This window comes from Acipenser ruthenus, chromosome 5 (genome assembly GCF_902713425.1).
Source record: "Acipenser ruthenus chromosome 5, fAciRut3.2 maternal haplotype, whole genome shotgun sequence".
Taxonomy (NCBI): Eukaryota; Metazoa; Chordata; class Actinopteri; order Acipenseriformes; family Acipenseridae; genus Acipenser; species Acipenser ruthenus.
Window position 1 is genome coordinate 610,531 of NC_081193.1, and position 25,858 is coordinate 636,388.

Below are 25,858 nucleotides of genomic sequence, written 5' to 3' on the forward strand. Positions count from 1 at the left end.
CTCTCAGGCTCACCGTTTCATGTGTGAACAGCTCTTAAACACCCCGGCTCTCAGGCTCATCGTTTCATGTGTGAACAGCTCTTAAACACCCCGGCTCTCAGGCTCACCGGCTCACCGTTTCATGTGTGAACAGCTCTTAAACACCCCGGCTCTCAGGCTCACCGTTTCATGTGTGAACAGCTCTTAAACACCCCGGTTCTCAGGCTCACCGTTTCATGTGTGAACAGCTCCTAAACACCCCGGCTCTCAGGCTCACCGTTTCATGTGTGAACAGCTCTTAAACACCCCGGCTCTCAGGCTCACCGTTTCATGTGTGAACAGCTCTTAAACACCCCGGTTCTCAGGCTCACCGTTTCATGTGTGAACAGCTCCTAAACACCCCGGCTCTCAGGCTCACCGTTTCATGTGTGAACAGCTCCTAAACACCCCGGTTCTCAGGCTCACCGTTTCATGTGTGAACAGCTCTTAAACACCCCGGCTCTCAGGCTCACCGTTTCATGTGTGAACAGCTCTTAAACACCCCGGCTCTCAGGCTCACCGTTTCATGTGTGAACAGCTCCTAAACACCCCGGCTCTCAGGCTCACCGTTTCATGTGTGAACAGCTCTTAAACACCCCGGCTCTCAGGCTCACCGTTTCATGTGTGAACAGCTCTTAAACACCCCGGCTCTCAGGCTCACCGTTTCATGTGTGAACAGCTCTTAAACACCCCGGCTCTCAGGCTCACCGTTTCATGTGTGAACAGCTCTTAAACACCCCGGCTCTCAGGCTCACCGTTTCATGTGTGAACAGCTCTTAAACACCCCGGCTCTCAGGCTCACCGTTTCATGTGTGAACAGCTCTTAAACACCCCGGCTCTCAGGCTCACCGTTTCATGTGTGAACAGCTCTTAAACACCCCGGCTCTCAGGCTCACCGTTTCATGTGTGAACAGCTCTTAAACACCCCGGCTCTCAGGCTCACCGTTTCATGTGTGAACAGCTCCTTAACAAAAGGCACAGTCCTTTATTTTTATTTTTTTGGACCAGCCCAGACTATCTATCTATCTATCTGTATTAATTTTAGAGCAGATGGCACGGGAATACTCAGTGAAAGCTGGTCTCGCAGATGGCCTGTTCATGTGTTTACAATGTATTGGATCGCACAGCCATCAACTCTTATTCTTTACAAGGAATGCAAGAAGATAACGAGGAGAAATGATATACTGCAGCTAGCCGAAGAACAAACCAGAAACATTGTGAACAGAAGACGAGTGCACAGAAGGTACCCGCAGCTGAAGGTAGCGACCCCGGTGCCAGCCACAAGCGACGACAATGCCTGGATGCCTAATGCAACGGTAACAAGACTCTTGATAGCTGTGCCCAGTGCGCAAAGGCAGTGTGTGGAAAGTGCACTGCATATGTGGAGAAGCGCAACATCTGGGTGGATCGTGCAAACACGCTGTGTATATAAAACCCATTGATGTTCAAATGTTTTTTTGTTTTTTTTTGGTTGTATATTTGCGCTTTGTTATGCCTGTATATAAACCCATTTATTTTGAGCTGTTGTTACTTATTTACACTGTTTCACTTGTACAGTTTCCTATATAAATAATATACCTGCATATACACACATTTCTTTTCAATTTATTTTATTTTTTGTTTAGTTTCGGTTGTGTATTTGTTCTTTGTTACATCTGTATATAAACCCATTTATTTTTTGTTACTTATTTACATCGCTTCCATGGTACAGTTTCTTATATAATACCTGTATATACACTTATTTATTTTCAAATGTTTGTTTTATTGTATCCTTTTTGCAGTTGCTCTTTATATAACATGCCTGTATATAAACCCATTTATTTACAATGTTTCGCTTGTGCAGATGTTTTATGAGGTGCCTGAATAAAACTACCGGTAAGTTCTCATGTTAAGAATCGTAGGAAAAGTCCAGTTAAAAATCTTTGAACTGCAGAAGTGTGATGGCTTGAAAAATAACCTATAGGGTTGTGCTGCCTTTATTTATATCCCCTAGAACATTTTAGAAAATCCGAAATTTTGTTTTTAGAAATGGTTGATATAAACCTTTCCCTTAATGCTTCTTAATGAGCTGTCAATCACAGCTGGAACACTAACTCCAAAGCCTGAAATCTTCCCGTATTCACTGGCAATCTAAAGAAGTGGACTAAACAGTGCTAGAGAAGCGAGAGGTCAGATCAGTTAGAAACGAACCGCTACACGCCAAGACACAGGAGAGTAGCATACACAGCACCCCTTTAATTACATAACCATTTCATTGAATAACATCTGCTCGCTGTCTTTTAGAATCTCCCTGAAACATTGCACATAATCACAGTAAATGAAGTTTAAAAATCTTTATTTAGAGCACAATGTCCCCTTATAATAACTAGTAAACAACTCTGAATGAGTTTTTGTAAGAATTCTGCAATGACGCAAAGCTCCCAATGTACTTCAAATACCCCATATATCAGTTTAAAAATAAATCCCTGAAAAACCCTGAAGTAAAGCGCTTGGTAATGCATTCACTGCCTAGAGAGATGATGGGTTTGCAAAGCTGGTCTATGGAAAAACAAAAACCCTTTGAAAAATGCTCTTCAGAAAATTGCATACTGTATCTATTGATATTTCAGGTCTCATTTCTTAGATTTCACTGAACAATACTTGCATGTATGTTCAATTTTTTGACATATTATTCAAAATAAAAGCATAGACATGAGTCATTGCTGAAATCCTATGAGAAATTATTAACAAGATTTTATACTGTGCATCTTTATTTCTGCAGAAGATACAATTTGGTAAGAAAGAGAAAGTGTTCAAACACTTGATACTAGGATCTAATAAAATGACAGGTGAAAAGAAAGATCACTGTGACCTACAGCACAGCTCACGAGTATTACATCCTGATGAAACGCATCCATCCCACAGCACAGCTCACGAGTATTACACCCTGATGAAACGCATCCATCCCACAGCACAGCTCACGAGTATTACACCCTGATGAAACGCATCCATCCCACAGCACAGCTCACGAGTATTACACCCTGATGAAACGCAGCCATCCCACAGCACAGCTCACGAGTATTACACCCTGATGAAACGCATCCATCCCACAGCACAGCTCACGAGTATTACACCCCGATGAAACGCATCCATCCCACAGCACAGCTCACGAGTATTACATCCTGATGAAACGCATCCATCCCACAGCACAGCTCACGAGTATTACACCCTGATGAAACGCATCCATCCCACAGCACAGCTCACGAGTATTACACCCTGATGAAACGCATCCATCCCACAGCACAGCTCACGAGTATTACACCCTGATGAAACGCATCCATCCCACAGCACAGCTCACGAGTATTACACCCTGATGAAACGCATCCATCCCACAGCACAGCTCACGAGTATTACACCCTGATGAAACGCATCCATCCCACAGCACAGCCCACGAGTATTACACCCTGATGAAACGCATCCATCCCACAGCACAGCTCACGAGTATTACACCCTGATGAAACGCAGCCATCCCACAGCACAGCTCACGAGTATTACACCCTGATGAAACGCATTCATCCCACAGCACAGCTCACGAGTATTACACCCTGATGAAACGCATCCATCCCACAGCACAGCTCACGACTATTACATCCTGATGAAACGCATCCATCCCACAGCACAGCTCACGAGTATTACATCCTGATGAAACGCATCCATCCCACAGCACAGCTCACGAGTATTACATCCTGATGAAACGCATCCATCCCACAGCACAGCTCATGACTATTACACCCTGATGAAACGCATCCATCCCACAGCACAGCTCACGAGTATTACATCCTGATGAAACGCAGCCATCCCACAGCACAGCTCACGAGTATTACACCCTGATGAAACGCAGCAATCCCACAGCACAGCTCATGACTATTACATCCTGATGAAACGCATCCATCCCACAGCACAGCTCACGAGTATTACACCCTGATGAAACGCATCCATCCCACAGCACAGCTCACGAGTATTACACCCTGATGAAACGCAGCCATCCCACAGCACAGCTCATGACTATCACACCCTGATGAAACGCATCCATCTCACAGCACAGCTCACGAGTATTACATCCTGATGAAACGCATCCATCCCACAGCACAGCTCACGAGTATTACACCCTGATGAAACGCATCCATCCCACAGCACAGCTCACGAGTATTACACCCTGATGAAACACATCCATCCCACAGCACAGCTCACGAGTATTACACCCCGATGAAACGCATTCATCCCACAGCACAGCTCACGAGTATTACACCCTGATGAAACGCATTCATCCCACAGCACAGCTCACGAGTATTACACCCTGATGAAACGCATCCATCCCACAGCACAGCTCACGAGTATTACACCCCGATGAAACGCATTCATCCCACAGCACAGCTCACGAGTATTACACCCTGATGAAACGCATTCATCCCACAGCACAGCTCACGAGTATTACACCCTGATGAAACGCATTCATCCCACAGCACAGCTCACGAGTATTACACCCTGATGAAACGCATTCATCCCACAGCACAGCTCACGAGTATTACACCCTGATGAAACGCATTCATCCCACAGCACAGCTCACGAGTATTACACCCTGATGAAACGCATTCATCCCACAGCACAGCTCACGAGTATTACACCCTGATGAAACGCATCCATCCCACAGCACAGCTCACGAGTATTACATCCTGATGAAACGCAGACATCCCACAGCACAGCTCACGAGTATTACACCCTGATGAAACGCATCCATCCCACAGCACAGCTCACGAGTATTACACCCTGATGAAACGCATCCATCCCACAGCACAGCTCACGAGTATTACACCCTGATGAAACGCATCCATCCCACAGCACAGCTCACGAGTATTACACCCTGATGAAACGCATCCATCCCACAGCACAGCTCACGAGTATTACACCCTGATGAAACGCATCCATCCCACAGCACAGCTCACGAGTATTACACCCTGATGAAACGCATCCATCCCACAGCACAGCTCACGAGTATTACACCCTGATGAAACGCATCCATCCCACAGCACAGCTCACGAGTATTACACCCTGATGAAACGCATCCATCCCACAGCACAGCTCACGAGTATTACATCCTGATGAAACGCATCCATCCCACAGCACAGCTCACGAGTATTACACCCCGATGAAACGCATTCATCCCACAGCACAGCTCACGAGTATTACATCCTGATGAAACGCATCCATCCCACAGCACAGCTCACGAGTATTACACCCTGATGAAACGCATTCATCCCACAGCACAGCTCACGAGTATTACACCCTGATGAAACGCATTCATCCCACAGCACAGCTCACGAGTATTACACCCCGATGAAACGCAGCCATCCCACAGCACAGCTCACGAGTATTACACCCTGATGAAACGCATTCATCCCACAGCACAGCTCACGAGTATTACATCCTGATGAAACGCATCCATCCCACAGCACAGCTCACGAGTATTACACCCTGATGAAACGCATTCATCCCACAGCACAGCTCACGAGTATTACACCCTGATGAAACGCATTCATCCCACAGCACAGCTCACGAGTATTACACCCTGATGAAACGCATTCATCCCACAGCACAGCTCACGAGTATTACACCCTGATGAAACGCATCCATCCCACAGCACAGCTCACGAGTATTACACCCTGATGAAACGCATCCATCCCACAGCACAGCTCACGAGTATTACACCCTGATGAAACGCATCCATCCCACAGCACAGCTCACGAGTATTACACCCTGATGAAACGCATTCATCCCACAGCACAGCTCACGAGTATTACACCCTGATGAAACGCATCCATCCCACAGCACAGCTCACGAGTATTACACCCTGATGAAACGCATCCATCCCACAGCACAGCTCACGAGTATTACATCCTGATGAAACGCATCCATCCCACAGCACAGCTCACGAGTATTACACCCTGATGAAACGCATCCATCCCACAGCACAGCTCACGAGTATTACACCCTGATGAAACGCAGCCATCCCACAGCACAGCTCACGAGTATTACACCCTGATGAAACGCATTCATCCCACAGCACACATCAGAAACAAGGTTACCACCCTTGACACACGTTAAACACACGCCTCAAAACAAGTTAATCATGGATGACAAGAAGTTAATTTATGAGGTGCAGCAGTATCCATTATAATAGGATTGCAAATTGAGGAACTACAAAGACATCCTGAAGAAAGACAATGCCTGGGTGGCTTGCAGGTGGTGCATTTAGCAGCACCAAGACATTTTCTTTCCGATTAAAAAAGGAATTTGTAAAGAAACACAATTGAGATTGCAGTAAGTTGCACATATCAATGTATAGCAATAAAATAATTTTGTTGAAAATATCAGTTCAACTATACTATTGTCCTGTTCCATCATTTGAGTCCCATATTAGGAAAATTACTAAAGCATATTTTTATCATTTGAGAAATATAGCTAAACTTCGATCTATTATTTCTGTATCTGATGCTGAGAGGCTAATGCATGCCTTTGTTTCATTGAGAATCGACTATTGTAATGCACTTTTTTTCTAGGATTCCAAAGTATTTGGTGTCTCGCTTGCAGCTTATTCAGAATACTGCTGCAAGAATTCAAACTAAAACCAGAAAAGGTGAATATATTGCTCCTGTCTTGGCCTCCTTACATTGGCTTCCTGTGCAGTTTCGAATTGATTTTAAGATTTCATTTTTAACTTATAAAGCCCTTAACGGATTAGCACCCAGTTATTTATTTACAAGAGCAGCTGCTCCAATACATTCCTAAACAGAATCTTCGATCTCAGGATGCCGGACTCTTGGTTATTCCAAGAAATACAAATAGTATGGGAGGAAGGGCCTTTTCCTATCAGGCTCCTACATTATGCAGCCGGTCGTACCGGGGGGTGCGAGCAGTGCAACACATTCAGTGTCGTACTGGGGGGTGCGAGCAGTGCAGCTGGTCGTACCGGGGGGTGCGAGCAGTGCAGCCGGTCGTACTGGGGGGTGCGAGCAGTGCAGCACGTTCAGTGTCGTACCGGGGGGTGCGAGCAGTGCAGCACGTTCAGTGTCGTACCGGGGGGTGCGAGCAGTGCAGCACGTTCAGTGTCGTACCGGGGGGTGCGAGCAGTGCAGCACGTTCAGTGTCGTACCGGGGGGTGCGAGCAGTGCAGCACGTTCAGTGTCGTACCGGGGGGTGCGAGCAGTGCAGCACGTTCAGTGTCGTACCGGGGGGTGCGAGCAGTGCAGCACGTTCAGTGTCGTACCGGGGGGTGCGAGCAGTGCAGCACGTTCAGTGTCGTACCGGGGGGTGCGAGCAGTGCAGCACGTTCAGTGTCGTACCGGGGGGTGCGAGCAGTGCAGCACGTTCAGTGTCGTACCGGGGGGTGCGAGCAGTGCAGCACGTTCAGTGTCGTACCGGGGGGTGCAAGCAGTGCAGCACGTTCAGTGTCGTACCGGGGGGTGCGAGCAGTGCAGCACGTTCAGTGTCGTACCGGGGGGTGCGAGCAGTGCAGCACGTTCAGTGTCGTACCGGGGGGTGCGAGCAGTGCAGCACGTTCAGTGTCGTACCGGGGGGTGCAAGCAGTGCAGCACGTTCAGTGTCGTACCGGGGGGTGCAAGCAGTGCAGCACGTTCAGTGTCGTACCGGGGGGTGCAAGCAGTGCAGCACGTTCAGTGTCGTACCGGGGGGTGCGAGCAGTGCAGCACGTTCAGTGTCGTACCGGGGGGTGCGAGCAGTGCAGCACGTTCAGTGTCGTACTGGGGGGTGCAAGCAGTGCAGCACGTTCAGTGTCGTACCGGGGGGTGCAAGCAGTGCAGCACGTTCAGTGTCGTACCGGGGGGTGCAAGCAGTGCAGCACGTTCAGTGTCGTACCGGGGGGTGCGAGCAGTGCAGCACGTTCAGTGTCGTACTGGGGGGTGCAAGCAGTGCAGCACGTTCAGTGTCGTACCGGGGGGTGCAAGCAGTGCAGCACGTTCAGTGTCGTACCGGGGGGTGCGAGCAGTGCAGCACGTTCAGTGTCGTACTGGGGGGTGCGAGCAGTGCAGCACGTTCAGTGTCGTACTGGGGGGTGCGAGCAGTGCAGCACGTTCAGTGTCGTACCGGGGGGTGCGAGCAGTGCAGCACGTTCAGTGTCGTACCGGGGGGTGCGAGCAGTGCAGCCGGTCGTACTGGGGGGTGCGAGCAGTGCAGCCGGTCGTACCGGGGGGTGTGAGCAGTGCAGCCAGTCGTACCGGGGGTGCGAGTAGTGCAGCCGGTCGTACCGGGGGGTGCAAGCAGTGCAGCACGTTCAGTGTTGTACTGGGGGGTGCGAGCAGTGCAGCCGGTCGTACCGGGGGTGCGAGTAGTGCAGCCGGTCGTACCGGGGGGTGCAAGCAGTGCAGCACGTTCAGTGTCGTACTGGGGGGTGCGAGCAGTGCAACACATTCAGTGTCGTACTGGGGGGTGCGAGCAGTGCAGCCGGTCGTACCGGGGGGTGCGAGCAGTGCAGCCGGTCATACATGGGGGTGCGAGCAGTGCAGCCGGTCGTACTGGGGGGTGCGAGCAGTGCAGCCGGTCGTACCGGGGGGTGTGAGCAGTGCAGCCGGTCGTACCGGGGGGTGTGAGTAGTGCAGCCGGTCGTACCGGGGGGTGCGAGCAGTGCTGCACGTTCAGTGTCGTACTGGGGGGTGCGAGCAGTGCAGCACGTTCAGTGTCGTACCGGGGGGTGCGAGCAGTGCAGCCGGTCATACCGGGGGGTGCGAGCAGTGCAGCCGGTCATACCGGGGGGTGCAAGCAGTGCAGCCGGTCGTACCGGGGGGTGCAAGCAGTGCAGCACGTTCAGTGTCGTACTGGGGGGTGCGAGCAGTGCAGCCGGTCATACCGGGGGGTGCAAGCAGTGCAGCACGTTCAGTGTTGTACTGGGGGGTGCGAGCAGTGCAGCCGGTCATACCGGGGGGTGCGAGCAGTGCAGCCGGTCGTACCGGGGGGTGCAAGCAGTGCAGCACGTTCAGTGTCGTACTGGGGGGTGCGAGCAGTGCAGCACGTTCAGTGTCGTACTGGGGGGTGCGAGCAGTGCAGCCGGTCATACCGGGGGGTGCGAGCAGTGCAGCCAGTCGTACCGGGGGTGCGAGTAGTGCAGCCGGTCATACCGGGGGGTGCGAGCAGTGCAGCCGGTCATACCGGGGGGTGCGAGCAGTGCAGCCGGTCGTACCGGGGGGTGCGAGTAGTGCAGCCGGTCGTACCGGGGGGTGCGAGCAGTGCAGCACGTTCAGTGTTGTACTGGGGGGTGCGAGCAGTGCAGCCGGTCATACCGGGGGGTGCGAGCAGTGCAGCCGGTCGTACCGGGGGGTGCGAGTAGTGCAGCCGGTCGTACCGGGGGGTGCGAGCAGTGCAGCACGTTCAGTGTCGTACTGGGGGGTGCGAGCAGTGCAGCCGGTCATACCGGGGGGTGCGAGCAGTGCAGCCGGTCATACCGGGGGGTGCGAGCAGTGCAGCCGGTCGTACCGGGGGGTGCGAGTAGTGCAGCCGGTCGTACCGGGGGGTGCGAGCAGTGCAGCACGTTCAGTGTTGTACTGGGGGGTGCGAGCAGTGCAGCACGTTCAGTGTCGTACTGGGGGGTTCGAGCAGTGCAGCCGGTCGTACCGGGGGGTGCAAGCAGTGCAGCCGGTCGTACTGGGGGGTGCGAGCAGTGCAGCACGTTCAGTGTCGTACTGGGGGGTTCGAGCAGTGCAGCCGGTCGTACCGGGGGGTGCAAGCAGTGCAGCCGGTCGTACTGGGGGGTGCGAGCAGTGCAGCCGGTCATACCGGGGGGTGCGAGCAGTGCAGCCGGTCATACCGGGGGGTGCGAGCAGTGCAGCCGGTCATGCCGGGGGGTGCGAGCAGTGCAGCCGGTCATGCCGGGGGGTGCGAGCAGTGCAGCCGGTCATGCCGGGGGGTGCGAGCAGTGCAGCACGTTCAGTGTCGTACCGGGGGGTGCGAGCAGTGCAGCACGTTCAGTGTCGTACCGGGGGGTGCAAGCAGTGCAGCACGTTCAGTGTCGTACCGGGGGGTGCAAGCAGTGCAGCACGTTCAGTGTCGTACCGGGGGGTGCAAGCAGTGCAGCACGTTCAGTGTCGTACCGGGGGGTGCAAGCAGTGCAGCACGTTCAGTGTCGTACCGGGGGGTGCGAGCAGTGCAGCACGTTCAGTGTCGTACCGGGGGGTGCGAGCAGTGCAGCACGTTCAGTGTCGTACTGGGGGGTGCGAGCAGTGCAGCACGTTCAGTGTCGTACCGGGGGGTGCGAGCAGTGCAGCACGTTCAGTGTCGTACCGGGGGGTGCAAGCAGTGCAGCACGTTCAGTGTCGTACTGGGGGGTGCGAGCAGTGCAGCACGTTCAGTGTCGTACTGGGGGGTGCGAGCAGTGCAGCACGTTCAGTGTCGTACCGGGGGGTGCAAGCAGTGCAGCACTCGCAGTGTCGTACCGGGGGGTGCGAGCAGTGCAGCACGTTCAGTGTCGTACCGGGGGGTGCAAGCAGTGCAGCACGTTCAGTGTCGTACCGGGGGGTGCAAGCAGTGCAGCACGTTCAGTGTCGTACTGGGGGGTGCGAGCAGTGCAGCACGTTCAGTGTCGTACCGGGGGGTGCGAGCAGTGCAGCCGGTCGTACCGGTACGAATAGCCTGGACTCGAACCGGCGACGTCCAGGCTATAGAGCGCATCCTGCACTCTAGCGAGTGCTTTTACCGGATGCGCCACTCGGGAGCCCCCCGAAAGTGCATTTTTAGTCTTGACTTAAACTGTAACGGTCCCGGCTTCCCTGACAAACGAAGGCAGAGCATTCCATAAATTTAGGAGCTCTACAAGAAAAAGCCCTACCTCCCGTGTTGCTTTTGTGGACCCTAGGAATAACCAACAGCCCCGCATCCTGTGATCTCAGAGTGCAGTTTAGAAGATATGGGGTCAGTAACTCCTGCAAATAACTAGGTGCTAATCCATTCAGGGCCTTGTAAGTTAACAGCAAAATCTTAAAATCGATTCTATACTGCACAGGGAGCCAGTGTAAAGAGGCCAAAACAGGGGTAATATGTTCACTCTTCCTGGTTTTAGTCAGAATTCTAGCGGCTGTATTCTGAACAAGCTGCAAGCGGGATACCACACGTTTTGGGACACCAGAAAAAAATGCATTACAATAATCAATTCTAGATGAAACAAAGGCATGCATTCGTCTCTCTGCATTAGATATGGAAATAATTGGTCTAAGTTTACTCAAATGGTAAAAAGATACTTTAGTAACTTCCCTAATATGAGACTCAAATGATAGATCAGGATCAAAGATGACCCTCAAACTCTTAATTTCTAGTTTAAGTTTTGATGAGAGACTGCAAGGGTCGAGCTCATGTAATCCCACATTTCCTTTTAGTTGGTTCTGTGAGCTCACTAGCATAACCTCTGTTTTATCTGAATTCAACATTAGAAAATTCTGTGCCATCCAATGCTTGATGTCTGTAAGGCAAGTAGCTAATAACACCCAGGCAGAAGAAATCCCATAGCAATGGAAGTTCACTCCGTGTCTGCGGATAATGTCACCTAACAGTAGCATATATAATGAAAACAACAAGGGACCTAGAATGGAGCCCTGTGGAACACCACAGAAAGCTTCTGATAATGTTGATTTTACCTCCCCAATAGAGATGAACTGAAACCTATCAGAAAGATAAGATTTCCTGTTTGCATTGCTGTCAGCAGGCTGTGGGAGGAGGCTAATGCACTAGCTTTCACCTCGTTTGCATTGCTGTCAGCAGGCTGTGGGAGGAGGCTAATGCACTAGCTTTCACGTCGTTTGCATTGCTTTCAGGGGGCTGTGGGAGGAGGCTAATGCACTAGCTTTCACCTCGTTTGCATTGCTGTCAGCAGGCTGTGGGAGGAGGCTAATGCACTAGCTTTCACCTCGTTTGCATTGAAGTCAGCAGGCTGTGGGAGGAGGCTAATGCACTAGCTTTCACCTCGTTTGCATTGCTGTCAGCAGGCTGTGGGAGGAGGCTAATGCACTAGCTTTCACCTCGTTTGCATTGCTTTCAGGGGGCTGTGGGAGGAGGCTAATGCACTAGCTTTCACCTCGTTTGCATTGCTTTCAGGGGGCTGTGGGAGGAGGCTAATGCACTAGCTTTCACCTCGTTTGCATTGCTGTCAGCAGGCTGTGGGAGGAGGCTAATGCACTAGCTTTCACCTCGTTTGCATTGCTTTCAGGGGGCTGTGGGAGGAGGCTAATGCACTAGCTTTCACCTCGTTTGCATCGCTCTCAGGGGGCTGTGGGAGGAGGCTAATGCACTAGCTTTCACCTCAACACTTGCTGAGACCCAGCAGTGGCCATACACGTCACTCAGACTGGGGTTGGATCAATAGGGTGGATTTTCCCAGATTTAGAAAGAAAAGAGTAAGCTGCAATTGTGTCTTCCACTAGCCTTACATTCAATAAAATATATATTTTATTATTATTATTACTGAATATGTAAAACAGAATATTATTAAAAAGTTTATACTCCGATTTTCTTTTGAGGTTTGCTTGTTTTGTATTTCTCTGCATAGACTGGCTTGTAGTACAGCTACAGTACCATTTACACACATTTCTTCTTTTTTGGGGTACTGTGTGATATGAGAATGTAATAAATATGTGTTTGATAAATTCTCATTTATCACACACTACCCCATGCAGTATTTTTTATAATCTCTGGTGAGCAATTTTTTCCCAGCTGAGAAGCGAGCGAGAGAAGAGCAGTTATGTGAGGTAGGGTTGGAATTGCTACAGTTTCCAACAGGGGGCTATAATGCCCGAAGCCGCAGGTTGCACCCTGGAGGGGTTATTGTTATTGTACTAAATAGCTGGCTGTATAAAAAAAAAAAAAAAAGTGCTGAAATGTATAAATCTTCCACACAGCAGTGTGGAGTAGTGGTTAGGGCTCTGGACTCTTGACCGGAGGGTTGTGGGTTCAATCCCCAGTGGGGGACACTGCTGTTGTACCCTTGAGCAAGGTACTTTACCTAGATTGCTCCAGTAAAAACCCAACTGTATAAATGGGTAATTGTATGTAAAATAATGTGATATCTGTATAATGTGAAATAATGTATAATGTGATATCTTGTAAGTCGCCCTGGATAAGAGTGTCTGCTAAGAAATAAATAATAATAATAACATAGTAAATCACCCTGTAATTAAGCCTATGGTAGATGATCTACCAGCAAGAAGGTAAAATTACCTGCATCATCTTAGACTTTATTAATATAAAGATGTAGTTCTACAACCAAACACGTTCTCAGTTCAGGACTCTAACACTATCAGGGACTCAGATCTTAAGATCTGGCTTCCTAACCCAGTCTTTGAAAACGCAATCGAAAGCCGCTGGAACAGCATTTGTGCACCGGAAATGTAACAGCAAATTACTCAGCTGCTTCGATGCGTCACCAGGTGAAGGTGTTTGGGACTTGTCTTGGATCAGGGAGTGCAGTTGCACTGTTTGCACATCTGCAGCAGTTTCTAGTGTAAATTTCTCGAGTGTTGGATTACACATTTTACAAACGTTCAATGAAGCAGCAGGCAGCGCCCTCTTTCAGGAGTTTCTGCAAGCATCTCTGGATAACAAGTGTGAAGTTCTACTACTACAGTGCCAAATAAAAACAAATACAAGAGAGAAAGAAAGAAAAATGAAAAAGGAACACACCACACACGGTACACAGAAAGAGAGGAGTCAGCAAGGGAGAGGACAAGAGACAGAGAGACAGACCCTCACTGTTACCTATTTGTCTCTCCAGGTCTGAGAGAGGAGTCAGCGAGTGAGAGGACAGGAGACAGACAGACAGACCCCCAGCATTACCTATTTGTCTCTCCAGGTCAGCTGCTTCATGTGCGGTGGCTCGGGGCAGAACTCCGGGGTCACTGAAACTGGTCCTCAGCAGGGTTCCCATCACAAAGAAGAACAAGATCCCTCCTATCACCGGCACAGCGGGGGTGATGTGTACCGCTAGGTATGGGCAACTGTGGAGAAAGAGCAAGGAAATAACATGAGAATAAACTGCTGGATTGTGTAGGTGAAAGAACAAGGGAATAAACATGCAGGAGAGGCTAGGCTGTACTTTTCAGAAATGTGACCAAGTGCTCTGTTGAGAGCTTTTAACATAATTAAGAGAGAGTCATGCTGCCAAGAAAGTCAAAAGGTACAGCTACAGCTCTCCTGCCCCCTTACAGTACTACTGCACACACCATGCATGGACAGCCAAGAAGAGCTTTGTGTATTTAAGAGAAAGCGAACATTGACTTGAGGTAGGGAGTAAAAGAAAAAGAAGGGATAAATGGCTAGTTGTAAGAATCAAACTAATTGAAACCCTTCAGCATCAGTGTGAAAGCTATACTGTAGCTGACCCCCTCTCTCCTCTCCTCTCTCCAGGGCCTGGTTACCATGGTGAGGAGCATCAATGTGAAAGCTATACTGTAGCTGACCCCCTCTCTCCTCTCCTCTCTCCAGGGCCTGGTTACCATGGTGAGGAGCATCAATGTGAAAGCTATACTGTAGCTGACCCCCTCTCTCCTCTCCTCTCCTCTCTCCAGGGCCTGGTTACCATGGTGAGGAGCATCAAGCCTGATTATCTGACAGAGAATAATACAAATCACAAGTGTTGCTCCTTTTTCGACAGTCTTGTTCTCACTACTACTGAAGGCTATCACATGTACTGTAACTAGGCTAGCTGTTGCGAGAGAGACTGCTGTTCTTGACTAAGACTGCTCTGCATACCACATGGCAGTGTGCAGGAAACACGTGCACATGAACTACTTCTCAGGCACTGGCCCACGTACGGTACAGTATCACAAAGTCATTAAGAACTGCTGTATGCTGCAAGCTAGAAATTCCTGCTATGCTGCAGTGGTTACTTTTAGATAACAACCTGTTTTATGCTGGCAGATACAGTAAGGTCAGAATCTAGCACAGGGGTGACCAACCCTGGCCACGGACAGCCATAATCCTGCTGGGTTTCTGGGTATCTTGAAATCATCAACAGTTAAAGTAACTGGGAACTGGGTGGAATGAAAACCAGAAGACCCTGCGGCTCTCCAGGAGCAGGGCTGGCCGTCCCTGATCTTGCAGATCAACCAGTTTTATTAATGTACATTGTATGAACCTGGGCTCAATATTAACAGAATTCATTTCGTAGTGGGTTGAATTGATTGGAGGTTGAATTGCTGTTACTTTAAGGCAGTATTCTGCTTTTATTTTCCAGTGAATCACAAGCGTATTTTAAATGATTTCCCCCCACACGTTCAAATGAAAACATTAAATACAAGGCTGGATTTTTTTTTCACAGATTTGTCGATTTCTGTGAAATGTACCTATTGCCGTGTAACGTGGAAATTCCCATTTCTGAAAGAACAGTGTAAATATACATATTTTTATCACTTAAAAATAAATACAGCAAACATTTGGCTTATTGACGCACTGCCTGTTACACTGCATTAGGAACCTGGCAGCTGGTTTAGTTTGCTTCCGGTAAATGACTGAACACACACTGCACAGAGCTGCACGATTTCTTTAAAATGGGTTTAACGAAGGGGCTCTCAAGTGGTGCATCCGGTAAAGGTGCTCCGAGTGGCGTGCAGGATGCGCCCTATAGCCTGATTGTCGCCGGTTCGAGTCTAGGCTATTCCACTGCCGGCCATGGACGGGACTTCCCAGGGGGCGGCACACAATTGGCAGAGCATCGCCCGGGTGGGGAGGGCTTAGGTCGGCCAGGGTGTCCTCGGCTCACCACGCACCAGCGACCCCTGTAAACTGGCCGGGCGCTTGCGGGCCTGTCTGGAAGTTGCCCAGAGCTGTGTGGTGCTCCAACGCTGTAGCTCTGAGGTGGCTGCATGGCGGGCCTGCAGAGTGAAAAGAAGCGGACGGCTGATGGCACACATTTCGGAGGACGCATGTGTCCGTCTTCATCCCTCCCGAGTCAGCGTGGAGGTGGCAGCGTTGAAATAAAAAAAAAAACAATAATTGGGCTTACCAAATTGGGGAGAAAACAAGAAAAATAAATTGGTGATTCCAAATAAAAAAAAAAAAAAAAAAATATGCATTTAATGAAATAGACAGCAGCTGCATCAAAGATCGGAAATATTTAGCTAAAGCTCGCTCTGTCCAGTACAAGAGGGCATTTCCTGTGTCTTACTATTTTTACATTTATTTATGTTTTTATTTTGTTTGTTAATTCACTGATGGTGAAAATTGAATATATATATAAAAAAAATCATACAATTTAGCCTTTACAGTTTTTCAGGTAAGCATTTAAATATTAAAAGGAACATTTGTTGTATAAAAACTCCGGGTGGGAATTTCGAATAATTTTGTGCTCGTTTACTGAGTACTCGAACCTAATGCCAGACAATATTATTCTACATACGCTCCACAAAAATGACCACGTTACCACTAGAACCGCTGTGGTTATACTCATATCTAAAACCCACCGCTGACAGTCATTATGACGGTTACATTTTAAACAACATCAATACTAAAATGAAAGACAACTATCCGATACAACTCCAAAGTGTTATTCAAGCACATCATATCAAACATCTGCACAGCCGAAACGCTGTATTTAAATGAACAATTAAACATAAAAGGGTTTATTTTCTAACTTACCACATATAACATGTTTTCTCTGTGCCGCACAGAATCCAGGTTAAGTTGCTGCAGCCTGCAGCTTTGCAGTTTTCTGATCGAAATGTTTCTGCCGAAGCGCTGTGGCTAGCTTCAAGATGAAATCTCTCCTACTGATATTATCCCTGGTGCATTCCTTGTACAAAACGAAGGAATTGATGGATGCCAGGTCCAGTAGAGATAACACTATTATATACAGTGGTTTGCAGAAGTATTCACCCCCTACCAATAATGTCACATTTTGTTGAATTACAAATAATGTATGCACAGTTTTTCAAACAAACTTTTTTTATTCAAAGCTGTAGTGGTTAAACTGAACACTGTTATATAAGGAGGAGGTTAAATGTCAGCAAAACTTGCAAAGAAAATGTACAAAATGAAATTTACTGGTTACATAAGTATTCAGCCCCTTAAGTCAGTACTTGGTAGAAGCACCTTTTGCAGCAATTACTGCTATGAGTCTTTTTGGATAGGTCTCTACTAGCTTTGCACAGTAGGATGGTGACATTTTTGCCCATTCTTCATGGGAAAATTGCTCCAGTTCTAATAAGTTTGTTGGGGATCGTCGATGGACTGCAATCTTCAAGTCTCATCATAAATTTTCAATTGGATTCAAGTTAGGACTTTGACTGGGCCACTCAAGAACATTAATTCTCTTCTTGTTCAACCACTCCAGTGTGGCTTTGGCTTTGTGCTTCGGGTCATTGTCCTGCTGAAATGTGAATTTCCTCCTCAGTTTCAGAGTCTTGGCTGACTCAAACAGGTTTTCCTCAAGGATTTTCCTGTACTTTGCACCATCCATTCTCCTCTCTATCCTGACAAGCTTCCCAGTCCCTGCTGAAGAAAAGCATCCCCATAACATGATGCTGCCACCACCATGCTTGACAGTTGGGATGGTGTTGACTGGGTGATGTGCAGTGTTGGGCTTGCGCCAGACGTAACGCTTGGAATTTAGACCAAAAAGTTCAATTTTTGTCTCGTCTGATCACAAAACCTTTTTCCATATGTCTGCAGTATCATCTACATGCTTTTTCGCAAACTCCATACGTGCATTAAGATGAGGCTTTTTGAGTAATGGCTTCTTTCTTGCCACCCGTCCATACAGGCCAGCTTTGTGTAGGGACCGGCTTATTGTTGATGTGTGAACACTGACTTCTATCTCAGACACAGAACTTTGCAGCTCTCTCAAGGTCATTGTTGGCTTCAGAGTGACAACCCAAACCAGTTTCCTGCTTGCCCGGCTGCTGTTTGGGAGGGCAACCTGATCTGGGTGGTGTCTGGGAGGTATAATGCATCTTCCACTTCATAATGATGGACTTCACTGTGCTGAGAGGGATAATCAGCGCCTTTGACATTTTCTTGTACCCTTCTCCTGCTCTGTGCCTCACTAACACTTTATTATTATTATTATTATTATTTATTTCTTAGCAGACGCCCTTATCCAGGGCGACTTACAATTGTTACAAGATATCACATTATTTTTACATACAATTACCCATTTATACAGTTGGGTTTTTACTGAAGCAATCTAGGTAAAGTACCTTGCTCAAGGGTACAACAGCAGTGTCCCCCACTGGGGATTGAACCCACAACCCTCCGGTCAAGAGTCCAGAGCCCTAACCACTACTCCACACTGCTGCCCACTTTATCCCTGACTTGTTTCAAAAGTACTTTGGTCTTCATGGTTGCTTTGTTGGATCACTATGTGACTTGCAGCTTGAAAGTCTTTATATACCTGAGGGAAATTATTTACAAGTTAAACCACTTTGAGTACACACAGACTTAAACCATTTCACTAATTTTGTGACCTAGTGGCTAGTGTTAAGGTGGTATACATGAATAAAATATTGTAACGACCCCTGGTCTTGAGGCTCAAAGCAGGAGACGGAGACGCGATTCAGACTCTTAACAAAACTACTGTATTAATTAAACAGGGTCCGTGTCTGGGTCAGGACCACGCCACAAAAATAATAAATCCTTCATCCTGTCTCTATCCTAAAAACTCACTTTCTCGCTCGCTCAATTCCACACACACACACAGGCTATGGCTCTATCAGTCCCCTCACACACAGAGGAGAGCGGACCACTACTCTCATGGGGGGGGGGGGGGGCAGAGCAAGGGTGTCTAGATGACATGGTCTGCACACAGCAGCAGCTCACACATACACACACACAGACACACCCACACTACTGAAACTAGGGGTATGGTCCCACCTCGGAACAATACAGATAACGTGAATGCACAGGACCAGATGAAACAGAAGTCTGCCAACCTGAACTGACCGGGTCGGTTCAATATATTGAACTTCCATTCATGAAGAGATATTATTTACATTTTTGAGTACTCAAGTAATAAATGAGTGCTCGAGTAATTATAATTATTTTCAGTACTCTAACCCATCCCTAGTACAAAGATCTAGAAACAACGAACTAGTCAATCTATACATGAAATCGTCTGTTTGCTGCATTACAGCACTGTACACTGCATACCTGTATATGCCAGTATGATGCAGTGTCAGTGAAAAGTATTCTTCTGAATGATTGCATTCTGGATTAGGGCTATGACAGAAGAATGGGCTACATGTACTGTATGCGACCCCACAGCACACTGCTCGTGAAGCAGGGCAAGTGTTTAGAGTCACTGGTCATTCCATTCTCACAGACCCGTGACAGGGCTTTATCCTCGGCTTCCTTTTCATCTGCAGCTTAGACACTACGAAGTCAGCTTCCACACACTCAGATCACATAGGGAAGTTTTCAGAGCAATTCTACTTCCTTTTGTATATTGCGTTGCAGCTGTCTGCTAAACCCCCTCCCGCTCTCCCCACCGCTTCAATTGAGATATTCTCATGTATCTTCATTTTGGATCTTGACAATTACATGATGCTGAGGTTGTTTATTTATTTTTTGCTTGATAATGGCTGTCCTCCCTCAATCCACTCTGACCACACTGCAACTCATACTGTAGCATCCCTCCTGTGCTCCCTCAATACACACTGCAACTCATACTGAGGAATCCCTCCTGTGCTCCCTCAATCCACACTGCAACTCATACTGAGGAATCCCTCCTGTGCTCCCTCAATCCACACTGCAACTCATACTGTAGCATCCCTCCTGTCCTCCCTCAATCCACACTGCAACTCATACTGAGGAATCCCTCTTGTCCTCCCTCAATCCACACTGCAACTCATACTGAGGAATCCCTCCTGTGCTCCCTCAATCCACACTGCAACTCATACTGTAGCATCCCTCAATCCACACTGCAACTCATACTGAGGAATCCCTCCTGTGCTCCCTCAATCCACACTGCAACTCATACTGAGGAATCCCTCCTGTGCTCCCTCAATCCACACTGCAACTCATACTGAGGAATCCCTCCTGTGCTCCCTCAATCCACACTGCAACTCATACTGTAGCATCCCTCCTGTGCTCCCTCAATCCACACTGCAACTCATACTGAGGAATCCCTCCTGTCCTCCTTCAATACACACTGCAACTCATACTGAGGAATCCCTCCTGTGCTCCCTCAATCCACACTGCAACTCATACTGTAGCATCCCTCCTGTGCTCCCTCAATACACACTGCAACTCATACTGAGGAATCCCTCCTGTGCTCCCTCAATCCACACTGCAACTCATACTGTAGCATCCCTCCTGTGCTCCCTCAATCCACACTGCAACTCATACTGAGGAATCCCTCCTGTCCTCCTTCAATACACACTGCAACTCATACTGAGGAATCCCTCCTGTGCTCCCTCAATCCACACTGCAACTCATACTGAAGCATCCCTCCTGTCCTCCCTCAATCCACACTGCAACTCATACTGAGGAATCCCTCCTGTCCTCCTTCAATACACACTGCAACTCATACTGAGGAATCCCTCCTGTCCTCCCTCAATCCACACTGCAACGCATACTGAGGAATCCCTCCTGTCCTCCTTCAATACACACTGCAACTCATACTGAGGAATCCCTCCTGTGCTCCCTCAATCCACACTGCAACTCATACTGTAGCATCCCTCCTGTCCTCCCTCAATCCACACTGCAACTCATACTGAGGAATCCCTCCTGTCCTCCTTCAATACACACTGCAACTCATACTGAGGAATCCCTCCTGTGCTCCCTCAATCCACACTGCAACTCATACTGTAGCATCCCTCCTGTGCTCCCTCAATACACACTGCAACTCATACTGAGGAATCCCTCCTGTGCTCCCTCAATCCACACTGCAACTCATACTGTAGCATCCCTCCTGTGCTCCCTCAATCCACACTGCAACTCATACTGAGGAATCCCTCCTGTCCTCCTTCAATACACACTGCAACTCATACTGAGGAATCCCTCCTGTGCTCCCTCAATCCACACTGCAACTCATACTGTAGCATCCCTCCTGTCCTCCCTCAATCCACACTGCAACTCATACTGAGGAATCCCTCCTGTCCTCCTTCAATACACACTGCAACTCATACTGAGGAATCCCTCCTGTCCTCCCTCAATCCACACTGCAACTCATACTGTAGCATCCCTCCTGTACTCCCTCAATCCACACTGCAACTCATACTGAGGAATCCCTCCTGTCCTCCCTCAATCCACACTGCAACTCATACTGTAGCATCCCTCCTGTGCTCCCTCAATCCACACTGCAACTCATACTGTAGCATCCCTCCTGTCCTCCCTCAATCCACACTGCAACTCATACTGAGGAATCCCTCCTGTGCTCCCTCAATCCACACTGCAACTCATACTGTAGCATCCCTCCTGTGCTCCCTCAATACACACTGCAACTCATACTGAGGAATCCCTCCTGTCCTCCCTCAATCCACACTGCAACTCATACTGTAACATCCCTCCTGTGCTCCCTCAATCCACACTGCAACTCATACTGAGGAATCCCTCCTGTGCTCCCTCAATCCACACTGCAACTCATACTGTAGCATCCCTCCTGTCCTCCCTCAATCCACACTGCAACTCATACTGAGGAATCCCTCCTGTCCTCCCTCAATCCACACTGCAACTCATACTGAGGAATCCCTCCTGTGCTCCCTCAATCCACACTGCAACTCATACTGAGGAATCCCTCCTGTGCTCCCTCAATCCACACTGCAACTCATACTGTAGCACCCCTCCTGTCCTCCCTCAATCCACACTGCAACTCATACTGTAGCACCCCTCCTGTCCTCCCTCAATCCACACTGCAACTCATACTGTAGCACCCCTCCTGTCCTCCCTCAATCCACACTGCAACTCATACTGTAGCACCCCTCCTGTGCTCCCTCAATCCACACTGCAACTCATACTGTAGCATCCCTCCTGTACTCCCTCAATCCACACTGCAACTCATACTGAGGAATCCCTCCTGTGCTCCCTCAATCCACACTGCAACTCATACTGTAGCACCCCTCCTGAAGTTTGGACTCGCAGCTCGGGGTTCTCTATATAAACTACCCTTCCATTCACACTGAAAACATCTCGTTTAAAATAAGATGGGTCCCCTTAACTATTGCCTTTTATGTCCCATGGGTTCAATACAGGTCAGAATATATATTCTCTCGTAAAGCATGATATAATACATCTGTGGAAACCATGTCTTTGAACTTCTCTTTCGTAAACTCAGTCATTTCCACTTGACATTTTTCACTGAGCACAATTCAAACTCCCATTAAGAGCTCTAAGAAGAACTCCCTTCAGTTGCTGGTCCCCTTGGTTTCATCACATTTCTCAACCGTTCCTTACCAGAGATAAAGAGAAGTGTATGTACTGTATCAGGAGATCCCTGGCTCTAGTGATGTCAGCATGATGGGGCTTTTCTTTTCTTATTGTCACCACTTGAGAAACACGGTGAAACAGCGAGACATCTCACTGTTACAAGCTGCTGATCCAGATGCACTGCCTGGAACTCGAACTGTGGCTACTGTATTGTAGGCAGCTACAGTGTTTCTTATAATGGAGATACAGATGATAACCGGCTCATGTAACATCCTCTGTCAGTGAGGTGACAGATTAAAAGCCCGGCTCTTTCGCACTGCGGTTTAGACTCTTGCTTGTAGTGCGCAGGGTCGCTGCTTCACGCCCAGCCTCCGCCCTGTTACACTCGCAAGTGAAAACACTGTGGATGCGTATTTCTTTAGATAAGAACCTCAAGGACCCATCAAATGAACTGTAGTGGAAGCGAGGAGAACACGTTTCCATACTCAAAGGCAATCGCTGCATTACAGTACAGCACCCCTACAGTATTATTGTTGGTTTGTTTTGTTAGTGTCAAACCCGAATCTCTTAAAGTCTGTCTTTAAATCACTGTAAATGTACAGCATACAGGTTCATTATTAAAAAGAATGATTTTAGTTTCCATGTGTATATGTGTTTGGTTTCTCTTACTGTACTGATTTAGTAATTTGCAGGAGCTGCACTGTGGTAATGGTGCTTTCCAATTCCTAGTGCCTTGTTAAATACACACTATTGTTAGTGTACCCACAGTACAATAGGCATATCCTTATAACTGTCAGTTTGGCTGCGCTTCATGTTGATCAGAGATACAGTATATATTCACATAGCAGTATCCATCTTCCTTCTACTGTCCCTAAAGGCTTGTTCCTTTAAACCAGCTTGTTTGATCTGAAAGAATCAATGCAGCTGTCTTTGTTTCAGTTTTATTCTGAGCTTCTCGGCTGGTCCTGTGACTCTCTAAATGACCACAGGCCTCATTGTTCTTCAGTGAGCTGGTATGCATTGTGGAAGAACAGTCTGCTTCAGTGCTCTTCAGGCGAGTTGTAGCCTCATTTTTTATACCAGGAATGCTCATCCTTTTCATTGCACAGCAGTGCAGAAAGTAACCCAGTATTTTAGGACATTCTGGGGTTTCCTTAAAGCGGATTTGTAAAGGTCATTCGTGGCTCAGTGATTATATAGTACAGGTAGACTGAATACAAAACATCCCCCTTCTTTAACAAGACCAGCAGATCATCTATAAAAATGTTGAAACGCTTTGAAAACCTTCAATCCTAACCATATTGAAGATTAAACACACACACATGGATAAGAACCAGAGAGGCATCCAGCAGAGCCTAAACACACACATGGATAAGAACCAGAGAGACATCCAGCAGAGATTAAACACACACATGGATAAGAACCAGAGAGGCATCCAGCAGAGATTAAACACACACATGGATAAGAACCAGAGAGGCATCCAGCAGAGCCTAAACACACACATGGATAAGAACCAGAGAGGCATCCAGCAGAGATTAAACACACACATGGATAAGAACCAGAGAGGCATCCAGCAGAGCCTAAACACACACATGGATAAGAACCAGAGAGGCATCCAGCAGAGCCTAAACACACACATGGATGAGAACCAGAGAGGCATCCAGCAGAGATTAAACACACACATGGATAAGAACCAGAGAGGCATCCAGCAGAGATTAAACACAAACATGGATAAGAACCAGAGAGAGGCATCCATCAGAGATTAAACACACACATGGATAAGAACCAGAGAGAGGCATCCAGCAGAGATTAAACACACACATGGATAAGAACCAGAGAGGCATCCAGCAGAGATTAAACACACACATGGATAAGAACCAGAGAGGCATCCAGCAGCGATTAAACACACACATGGATAAGAACCAGAGAGGCATCCAGCAGAGCCTAAACACACACATGGGTAAGAACCAGAGAGGCATCCAGCAGAGATTAAACACACACATGGAGAAGAACCAGAGAGGCATCCAGCAGAGATTAAACACACACATGGATAAGAACCAGAGAGGCATCCAGCAGAGATTAAACACACACATGGATAAGAACCAGAGAGGCATCCAGCAGAGCCTAAACACACACATGGATAAGAACCAGAGAGGCATCCAGCAGAGATTAAACACACACATGGATAAGAACCAGAGAGGCATCCAGCAGAGATTAAACACACACATGGATAAGAACCAGAGAGGCATCCAGCAGAGATTAAACACACACATGGATAAGAACCAGAGAGGCATCCAGCAGAGATTAAACACACACATGGATAAGAACCAGAGAGGCATCCAGCAGAGCCTAAACACACACATGGATAAGAACCAGAGAGGCATCCAGCAGAGATTAAACACACACATGGATAAGAACCAGAGAGACATCCAGCAGAGCCTAAACACACACATGGATAAGAACCAGAGAGGCATCCAGCAGAGATTAAACACACACATGGATAAGAACCAGAGAGGCATCCAGCAGAGATTAAACACAAACATGGATAAGAACCAGAGAGGCATCCAGCAGAGATTAAACACACACATGGATAAAAACCAGAGAGGCATCCAGCAGAGATTAAACACACACATGGATAAGAACCAGAGAGGCATCCAGCAGAGATTAAACACACACATGGATAAGAACCAGAGAGGCATCCAGCAGAGCCTAAACACACACATGGATAAGAACCAGAGAGGCATCCAGCAGAGATTAAACACACACATGGGATAAGAACCAGAGAGACATCCAGCAGAGATTAAACACACACATGGATAAGAACCAGAGAGACATCCAGCAGAGATTAAACACACACATGGATAAGAACCAGAGAGGCATCCAGCAGAGATTAAACACACACATGGATAAGAACCAGAGAGGCATCCAGCAGAGATTAAACACACACATGGATAAGAACCAGAGAGGCATCCAGCAGAGCCTAAACACACACATGGATAAGAACCAGAGAGACATCCAGCAGAGATTAAACACACACATGGATAAGAACCAGAGAGGCATCCAGCAGAGATTAAACACACACATGGAGAAGAACCAGAGAGGCATCCAGCAGAGCCTAAACACACACATGGATAAGAACCAGAGAGGCATCCAGCAGAGCCTAAACACACACATGGATAAGAACCAGAGAGGCATCCAGCAGAGATTAAACACACACATGGATAAGAACCAGAGAGACATCCAGCAGAGATTAAACACACACATGGAGAAGAACCAGAGAGGCATCCAGCAGAGCCTAAACACACACATGGATAAGAACCAGAGAGGCATCCAGCAGAGCCTAAACACACACATGGATAAGAACCAGAGAGGCATCCAGCAGAGCCTAAACACACACATGGATAAGAACCAGAGAGGCATCCAGCAGAGATTAAACACACACATGGAGAAGAAC

The 25,858-nt window shown here is 48.1% G+C and overlaps 1 protein-coding gene across 4 annotated transcripts in view; it reads right to left on the reverse strand.

The window, feature by feature from the left end:
• Nucleotides 1-25,858, reverse strand: part of LOC117402829 (palmitoyltransferase ZDHHC14-like) — an 81,096-nt gene that overhangs the window by 34,682 nt on the left and 20,556 nt on the right. For all 4 annotated transcript variants that reach the window (XM_059023486.1, XM_059023484.1, XM_059023483.1 and 1 more), the window contains exon 2: nt 13,882-14,042. In XM_059023486.1, coding sequence (XP_058879469.1) covers nt 13,882-13,972 — 91 coding nt within the window. In that variant the 5' untranslated portion in view covers nt 13,973-14,042. The remainder of the gene's footprint in view (nt 1-13,881; nt 14,043-25,858) is intronic.